Raw genomic sequence first — 9,417 nt, forward strand, 5'->3', positions numbered from 1 at the left:
GAGGAGAGGTCCCGGGGGGCCGCTCCCCGGGCAGGGGGTTTCGGGAGAGCGGCTGTGTCGTTCCAGGTGCGACCTGCCCCGCTTTTTCCATGGGTTTGAAAGCACGCATCCACGCTTTTCAGTTGTGCGGCAAGAAGGCTGGGGGTGCCGGGGTCTGACTGAAGCCGAGCTGGAGCAGCTTTCCACAAACACCTGAGTCCCTCTGTGTGATGAGGTTGGATTCAGTCAGGCCCAGCCCTTTAACCATTTTCCCTCCGCGTTTATCAGGAATATGAAGGCGATCGCAATTCCGAAGGGGAGCGGCATGGATTTGGGAAGGCACGGCTGCCCAATGGTGACACCTACGAAGGGGAATACAAGCATGGTTTGAGGAGTGGACGTGTAAGACACCGACCCTGGTCGTGGTTCTGCTTCTGCAGTTGTGTTATTTGGGCACTGTATTGAACCAAGGGTGAGAGCTGACAGGTATTTCGTCTGTACCAAATGTGTTTCAGGGGACCTACAGGTTTAAAAACGGTGCTCTCTACACTGGGGACTACCTTGAAAACAAGAAGCATGGAAAAGGTGTATTTTTTTATCCAGATGGATCAAAATATGCAGGTAAAACACTGAACACAGTTGCAAGGATTTCTGTAGCCAAAAGGACACATTCCCCTCTCACTCCTCCTCCGCCACAAATGAAAAGAGATAGTGAATTGGAGAATGTCTTATTTTAAGAAGATACATTTGCTACAAGATACTGTCCTCTTATTCCCTTTCTAGTAATAGTTCTGAGAAGCTTGGGGTTTATTTATGGGGATTTAGTTTAGGGCATTTATTAGATCTGTCGTTAAAAAAATTGGCTGCTTATCAGAGTCCTTATTTAGGGATTGGGACACCTCTGAAGTTTGGAGAAGTTGACATTCACAGTTTCCCTGCTTGCTGGAGAGTACCTGAAATACTCAGAATATCAGTTAAGTTTCAAGGGACAATATTTCCCCCCTCCTTTCTAAGCTAGGAAAAAAAAGACATTCACCTTGTGAGGGCCAAAAGCTGAGAGCAAAAAGCACAGCCTGATCTTGCCGTGCAGGAACATAAGCACTGTGATTTTTTTTTTTTTTAACTACTTTTTAGCTTGATTAGAAGAATAATTAAGACACACCATCTAGCATCCTTCTGAATATATGTGCCCCATGACTGACAGGACAACTTTACCAAATAAGTCAAAGTAGTTCCTCTTTAAAATTTATGTGGAAAAGTCACATTATCTAATGCAGCTGTAATACATTACCCCATTTAAAGATAGGACTGGGTTGTTATGTGTTCATAATGGTAATAGAAAGTGATAACAGAGACAGATAATGATGGAAAAATGGAGAGAGAGGTCAGGCAGCAGCATAAATACATGTGGAGAGGAACAGACTGATGAAAAAAGAGCAAGGGACTCTAGAGTAAGGAGTGGTGTAAGGAATAGTGAGGAATTCCAAGAGTATCATAGCTTTCTTTTCCTTCTCTGATACTTGTATGATAATGTTACAAACTGGCCACTGTATCAGACAAAGAAATAAACCAGGTCTCACACTGCTTTTATCCTTTTGTCCTTGAAGGAGACTGGATGCATGACCAGAGACAGGGCTATGGAGAGTATCTGTATGCAAATGGAGACACTTATACTGGAGAATGGGCTGACAACAAGAGGTTTGTTTCGTTCTCACAGGGATGTTTCAAGTCACCCAGTGGCATTAAAATGCAAAGATTATTTTCAGAGCATGTCTGACTGCAGCAAATGACATCCAGGGGTGACCTTGGCAATTTAGTCCAGCTTGAGTAGTTTCAGCTGCTTAATTAATACTGGTTTTATACCTTAATTATAACAACATCCTAAATTCTTAATACTCACTGATATAAAACAAAATAATTTTCTCCTTAGGCATGGGCAAGGCACATATGTCTATAAAGACACAGGATCTAAGTATGTTGGTGCTTGGGTAAACGGAATCCAGGAAGGACCAGCTGAACTTATCCACCTAAACCATAGATTTAAGGGCAGGTTTCTCAATGGTAAGGTAAGTGTGCAGGAACACTTTCTATTCATCTGAACAGTTAGCATGGAATTGCCTTAATATGACCTATTTCCTCTTAAAATAAGAAGCTAGGCTTCTGATCTTTTGTAGTATTTCTTGTACCATAAGTGTAACACATGAAACTGAATTAATCTGTAGGACACAATGCCAAGTTTCTTTGCAACATCACTTGCAAACTGTAGTGTTACTGACTATTGCATGGAATTTTTAGTAAAGGATATTTTACATTTCTGTGTTTAGAATGGATTAACTGTTCAGTTCTGCTGATGTTTTTATGTCTTTATGCAGCCTTTAGGTCCTGGCAAATTCATCTTTGATATGGGATGTGAGCAGCATGGTGAATACATAGAACCAGAGCAGGTAAAAGAAATAGTGCAAGTTGTAGTGAGTATCAGAGAACTCAGTAAATCAAATCTATTGTTGAGGAATATGTAAAATGCCTTACAGACAGTGATGTTAAAGTAGATCTTATGAGTAAAAAGGGGTGGAAACTTGTGCATTCTTAAGAACTAAATGAGGTTTCATTTTGCCTTTTTTTTTAATGTTCTCTACTGTGTAAGCTTTGAAAACTACAAGGTGTGATTTTGCACTGCTTGCAGATATGAATCCTTTCTGCTTAAAAAGAATCAGAACCTTCCCAAAACATTTGAAGTTTCAAATCACAGGGGAATACAGATATATTTGTCTGCATATTTAGCTTCTGTGACATTTTCTTCTGAACACCAGAAAATAATGAACAATATTTCCTGTATTTCTGAACTGCTTGGTGCTATGCATACAAATGGTAATTTCCAGCAGATTCATGTTTGGGAAATACATCCTATTGTTGTCCTGGTCCTGTTAGGAACTTAATATCCATGGCTTCTAATAGTTGTAGGGAGTATCAAAGTGGTGTCAAAGTGTGTTTTCCCTTCTCCTTTATGCATTAATGTTTTGAAACATTCCTGATTAATATGATGCAAAAATAGCTACAGAAGTAAGAAATATATTTTAATATTACTGTTTGATTTCAAGAAAAAATGCCACATTTTAGCTTAGAGTTTGCTACCTCTTACGTGACATTAGTTGCCATTACACATAATAAAATTCTCTGATGCAGCAATCATTCCTGAAGGATAAAATAAAAATCATCAAAGTCCTGTCACTTGTGATAGAGATTTGCAAAGCTTGGAGACTGTTTTGCTTTTTTCAGGCTAAAAGCAAGAGATCCTCAAATTAAGTATCAGATTGATAGGAGTATCCAAAGTAATGTGTATTTCCTTAGTTCAGCTGGGAATTCTTGGATGAGCTTTGTAAAGCAAGGGACAGTGCTGTCACTAAAGTAAGATTAAATTTTGCCCTTTTGGTTTAGTTGAAGTAATTGCAGAACAAAGCCCATAAAAAAAAAGAGAAAAGATTAGCTAATAATACAGACTGATTCAATTATTGACTCCTTCATATTTGTAGAAAAAGCATGATTTTTTCAAATGTAAAAAAATATCTTCACATTTCAAAACCATAAGCTTTGTGCACTACCTTACTGCTTCCTAGATCCTTTCAAATGTCCTCCCTAAGCAAAGATTTAGGCAGAAACAACTGGTTTTTCAGTCTGTTACTGTGTGAGACAGTGAAGCATCTACCAGACAAAGCATCAGATATCAATCATCAGTAATTGTCAACTGAACTTCATCAAGGTTCAAAGTGTAGTTTTTGTCCAAGTTTTGCAGCTGCTGAAGTTCCTCCACCTGTAAATACTTCCCAGTCATTGCCATTTTGATCCCAGATAAGGAGGTTTTAGTAGACTAACCCATCATCTTAGTTACTGTCTGTAGCAATGAGATACTGGATTTCATGAGTTCTCTTCCAGGAAAAAGAGGAGGAAGAAGAGGATGAGCCACCATTACCTGTTGAACCAAAATGGAAAGCATCAGAAATTACCAAATTAACACCCTGGTCTCCCCATGAGGAAGAGCCAGCCCCCAGAGAAGCAGAAGGAGCAGTAACTGAAGAAGAGAAAATTCCTTCAGTTACAGGTTTGTTCTGGAAACATCTGGAAACTCCATGCTTTCACTATGGTGACCATCGTTTTACAGGTTTAATACCAAGTGATGTGAGAGAGGTTTTGTGTTTTATTTTGTTTTTCCTATGATTTTCCATGTATTGAATGTTTGGAACTTCCAAGTCCATTCATAAACTGCACAATATGTATGTATGTATCTGTTTTATTTCACATAGCATGAGATAAACTGTCTTGGGGAGCCTGTGAGCTATTTTACTCTACATCATGGCTTATTATATAAACTTGGTAATAAACAGAGACGATTTTGTGGGATTTCTCATGTGAACAACAACTGCAGCCTTCAGTAGGAGTTAGCTGGCATTACATGAAAACAAAGGCTGAGTGCAAATTTGTAAAGTTGATTTTCTTTGGTATTTCTAATTTCTCATATTGCAGTCACTGCAGAGGGTGGGGGTCATGAGCCCTCCAGTGAGGATTTTAACCCAGCAAGCAATGGAGGGGAAGGTGAGGGAAGAGAGGAAGAAGTAAACCAAGGTCAGTAGGATCAAGGTAAGAAATGGGGCATGTGTGCTCATTCTTTAATTAGTAGTCAGGGTTTGAAATTATGGATGTCAATCAGCTGAAGCCATGCTGCTGCTGGGAGACCATGGGAATCTGTACCTTTCATAAGGAGGGCAGCTCTCTGGAGAGGTGAACTGTGAGAAGCAGAACTCACATACTGCAACAGTACAAATTAAAAGCGACACTTTAGTGCATATACACTTGACAACACTTGCAGAGCTGAATTTGTAAGAGATTGCATTTCCAGTATTTTCTTTTTTTTTTTTTTTTACAAAAATGAGAGAGAATATGTCAGATCCTGAGAAGTTTAGGCAGTTTCAAGCACTTCACTTTTCTGTAATGAATGCAACTGTATATTCTTAATTCTCTCAATTGTAGTTCAAAAGCAGGCTAAACAAATACAAAGAAACAAATTTTAGGTGTTATTATGCATTATGGTTTGAATAGCCTCTGGTTGGTTTTTTTCTCCTACAAACCAAAGAGATTTGAATTCAGATGCTCAGGTTTTCTTCCAGGTTGTTCAGAAGCCTGTTTTAAACTCACAATTACAAGAAGCAACAGGGATGCCTCCATGTTTACTCATATTTAGCTTATATGCCTCCACCCAATTGTGTTGTTTGTATTTATTCTTAAAATTTACAAGCTTGGCTATCTGATGTATGAAAATACCAGATAAATTTATCCATTTGTAGTCAGTCCATTTTACAATAAATCCAAGCAAACCACTGTCTTTAGGGATCAGAGAATCTCTTAAACTATATGAAAATGCCTGGAGGTATGCACTAAACATTTAGGTCAGCTCTTGTAGTCTCTCAATTTTCTCCTCTGAAGGTGCTCTCTAGCTTCAGGGCAGAGCAGGCAGCTGGCTGACCTGGTGTGTAGGACTGACATCTTACAGGATCTCTGGGCTTGGGTCAAATCCAGCAGAAATCTCAGCAGGTTATAGCACTGCTTTGGATTTGGCGAAAGTGCATTGAGCCTGCTTTGTCTCAAAGACCTTTGGACTCAAATAACCATTTGGACTGAACTTGATTCTAATAAATTTTCTGGCCCACTGCAACAAAGCAGTTCTGGTTTCCCAGTGGCTTTTGTAGGGTGTTTTTGAGAACAAATGATCCCAGGTATCTGTCACATATGGCATAGAGGCAGATGAAAACATAGCAAAGTGATAGATGTTCTCAAAGTTCCTTCCAACACTTTATTTCCAGAATCAAGGAGTCGGATGATTTTAAACATTTTTCAGCACAGGTTGCCAGCCATAATTAATGAGGCAACATATTGTTCCCCTTGTCTTTATGTTTAGCAAGATTAAGTTATACTAAGAGGGAATGATTTGAAGAAAATACACATCCTGTGAAGACCAGATGTAACAAAACCTATTTTCTTGCAGCCTGGTCTTCCCTGCCCCTTTACCATCATTTTTTTTTTTTCACACAGAGATTCCCTCCTCCTTGTTTTGCATTCCTTATGATATCATCTAAGCAGGAGACATTCTTTGGCTGTTCCAGAGTTACACATGGGCTGGCTGGCAGTCAGTGTGTGTGTACTGAGTCTGTCTGCCAGCTGACAAACGACGTAAACAACTTAAATTCAAGTATTGCCATTGAAAGGCAGTGGGTGAGGAGGGCTGAGGTGGACAGCAGAATCTTGGAGTTATGTTTCAGATTACTGGGATTACTTTCCAGTGTTTTATAATAAAATGCATCTCTTTGCCCTGTTTTTCCTTCTAATCCACAGAAATGACTGATTTAGGAGGATGAACCAGAGGAAACAGAGGAATTGGGTACAACTAAAGGAAAAGACCCCAAAACTGAAATTTTGGAATAGATGACTTAGTGTGGTAAGCCTGCAATATTTTTGTTTGTAAAAGGATGTGTTAAGATGCTTTGAATAAACATTTCTGTCACTGTTCTGTCTGGAATGTGTATCTTTGGACCCTTTATAATCTCCGAGTCTCACAGCAACTTCCTTTATTCCATGTAGCCTGTAATCAGGTGTTGAATTCAGTGCTAAAATGTATAAATAGTGAAAAAGTTTTAATAGTTGCTGTGCTGGCTTTTTATCTCTGTACCTTCCCTTTCTTGGTAAATAAAATCCCTGTGTTGTCCTCATATGGTCTCCTTTGCACTTTCATTCGGGCAGAGGCATCTCTCCCTCATGGGATCCTACCCCGGCCGCGGGCCCCCCCCCAGCCACAAGCATTCCCGGGTTCTGCCAGCTCCTCACTTCCCTTTTCTTCTTCCCTCTGCTTCGAGCTGGGGCTGTGCTTGGGAATGTCCAGCAAAGAAGCCTTTGCTGTTTGCTCTGGGAGCCCACTCAGCTTCGGGACCTTGTCACCTGCACCTGCACAGCTCCCCTGCGAGGCACGGCAGAAACAGCGCCCCGGAAGCCTCGGGAATTGCCCTCTGTGCTCCATGGCACACACTGCAATGGTCTGGAATTCCAGTTTCCAGCAAGGAAAAGAAGTTCCTGCTCTTTAGACAAAGCTCTGAAGGGGCTGAAAGCCAAGTGGAGCAAGGTCTTACAATGACATTTCACAACCAGCCTTCATAACTTAGTCAAGGGTTGTTTTAGCACATGGACTGGGAAAAAAATCAGGGGCGGGTCTTTGGCTGGGAGGTGCCACAGATACACAGACACTATGAAAGAAACAGAGCAGGCAAAGAAAGTCAGAAGAGAAGGGAGGACACAAATAGCACTAAGCTGAGAAGGTGGCACTCTGAAAAGCAAAGTGGAACTTCCTGAAAAGTAATGGGACAGAAATAAAGAATTCTGAAACTTTTATTTACTATCCAATTTCCTTCCTTTATCACAAACCTCCTGATAACAACAGTCATCCAGCATGGTTTTCAGAAAGTACTTAGCTCTGAACTGATATTGCAGGCTGCAGACACAATGAAACACAGAATGGGCTGTCTCCTCCTGGTTACTTTGCCATCCTCAGGAGAGGAGGCAGCAGGAAGAGAAGGGCAGCTTGCATTCACCCTTCACTGTGAAGCTGGGGTGGGGGAAAAGGTCTCGTGATCTCTGTAGCTGTTCCCACAGGGACATGAAGGCTGATGCCAGAGCCCCAAGGGTGACATTAAGGGGTGTCATCATGCAATGCTCGCTTGGTATTGAGGGGAAGTGTGGCAATTTTGTTCACTGGGCTTTGTAATTCTGCCACAAGGCAGGTAAGTAGGCCTCAGCCTCCCGGACACAAAGATTCTGTGATCTTTCTTGTCTGGGGGAGAAAGCTGGGCCCATTGGTAGCCAAAGCCCAGTGCCCACAAGGGGAATTAAAAGGGTTCTTTATTGCATGAAATGATGTGCAGGGCTGTTCACGTAACTCTTTGCAATTGTTGCTTAGTGTGCAAACAGCATCACTCAGTAACACCAAGGAAAGGGGAAACTTTTGTCGTATGAAAACCAACAAAACCCCTGAGTTTGACACCGGTGTCATTGGTGGGCCACTGAATGCCTCTCCTGGGCCACTGTCCCTAAGGAAAGCCCCCCTCACAGGGGCCTGGGCACATCAGGGGCTACAAGTGCCCGAGTCCGGGGCTGCTCCATGCCACTTCAGTGGGGTCAGCTGTTGTTGGGGTGCCGGGGTGGCACTTTGTGACACAGGCGTGTTGTGTCAGGGCCCTTGGTGATGCGGGACATGGTGGTGCCCAGAGGCCATTGTGACATGACACAGCCCTGCCCTGCCAGAGGGGTATCTAAGGGGAACAGAGCCCAGCCCTGGGGTGCCCAGTCCCAGGAGAGCCACTCTGTCACGAGGAAGCAGCTTCCCTGAGAGCCTCTGTGGCAGCGCGTGATGGAGATGCTCAGAGAGGAGGTGAACCCCAACTCCCCCCCTGCCATGGAGCAGCCAGGCCTGTGGATGAGGCCGCAGGTGATGGCCAGCCCCGGAGCGAGAGGGGAAAGACGGAGCTGGGATGGGGCCAGAGGCAGCTCCCTTGGGGCCAGGGCTGGGCAGGTGGCTGTGCCAAGGCAGTCGCCTCCTTCCCCCCCAGCCAAGGCACAGAGCCAGGGCCGTGCCCTGCACTGCCCCTGCTGCCCCCGCAGCCTCTGCCCTGGGTGGCTGGAAGCCCTCGGGGAGCAGTGGGAGGGGGCAGTGGGGGGGACAGAGCTGCCAGGGCCACAGACTGTGGGGTGGGACTTGGCCAGGGAGGAGAGAGAGTGGGAACCCTACATGGGCCAGGAACTGCCCCAGTGGGGAAATGAGAATGTCCAAGAGTTGGAGCAGTGGGAAGATGAGAAATATCAGGAGCCTTCGCAGTGGGGAAATGAGAATGTCCAAGAGTTGGAGCAGTGGGAAGATGAGGAATACCAGGAGACTTCCCAGTGGGGAAATGAGAATGTCCAAGAGCTGGAGCAGTGGGAAGATGAGAAATATCAGGAGCCTTCCCAGTGGGGAAATGAGAATGTCCAAGAGTTGGAGCAGTGGGAAGATGAGAAATATCAGGAGACTTCCCAGTGGGGAAATGAGAATGTCCAAGAGCTGGAGCAGTGGGAAGATGAGGAAAACCAAGATCTGTCCCAATGGGAAGTGGAGAAAGACCAAGAGCTGGCCCAGTGGGAAGATGAGGAAAACCACAGGAGACCTCCCAGTGGGGAAATGAGAATGTCCAAGAGCTGGAGCAGTGGGAAGATGAGGAATACCAGGAGCCTTCCCAGTGGGGAAATGAGAATGTCCAAGAGCTGGAGCAATGGGAAGATGAGAAATACCAAGATCTGTCCCAATGGGAAGTGGAGAAAGACCAAGAGCTGCCCCACGGGAGAGATGTGAGGTGCCAGGAGCCTTCCCAA

The 9,417-nt window shown here is 43.6% G+C and overlaps 1 protein-coding gene across 1 annotated transcript; it reads left to right on the forward strand.

The window, feature by feature from the left end:
• Positions 1-252: 252 nt before the first annotated feature.
• Positions 253-6,734, forward strand: RSPH1 (radial spoke head 1 homolog; the record flags this gene model as incomplete). The annotated part of the gene is made up of 8 exons (XM_017733103.1): positions 253-381; positions 495-600; positions 1,587-1,677; positions 1,910-2,045; positions 2,352-2,423; positions 3,910-4,075; positions 4,498-4,596; positions 6,361-6,734. Coding segments are annotated over 8 exons (822 nt in total), but the record flags the coding sequence as incomplete, so codon positions are not given.
• Between the last annotated feature and the right edge of the window lie 2,683 nt (positions 6,735-9,417).

Source organism: Corvus brachyrhynchos, unplaced genomic scaffold (genome assembly GCF_000691975.1).
Source record: "Corvus brachyrhynchos isolate BGI_N302 unplaced genomic scaffold, ASM69197v1 scaffold32, whole genome shotgun sequence".
Taxonomy (NCBI): Eukaryota; Metazoa; Chordata; class Aves; order Passeriformes; family Corvidae; genus Corvus; species Corvus brachyrhynchos.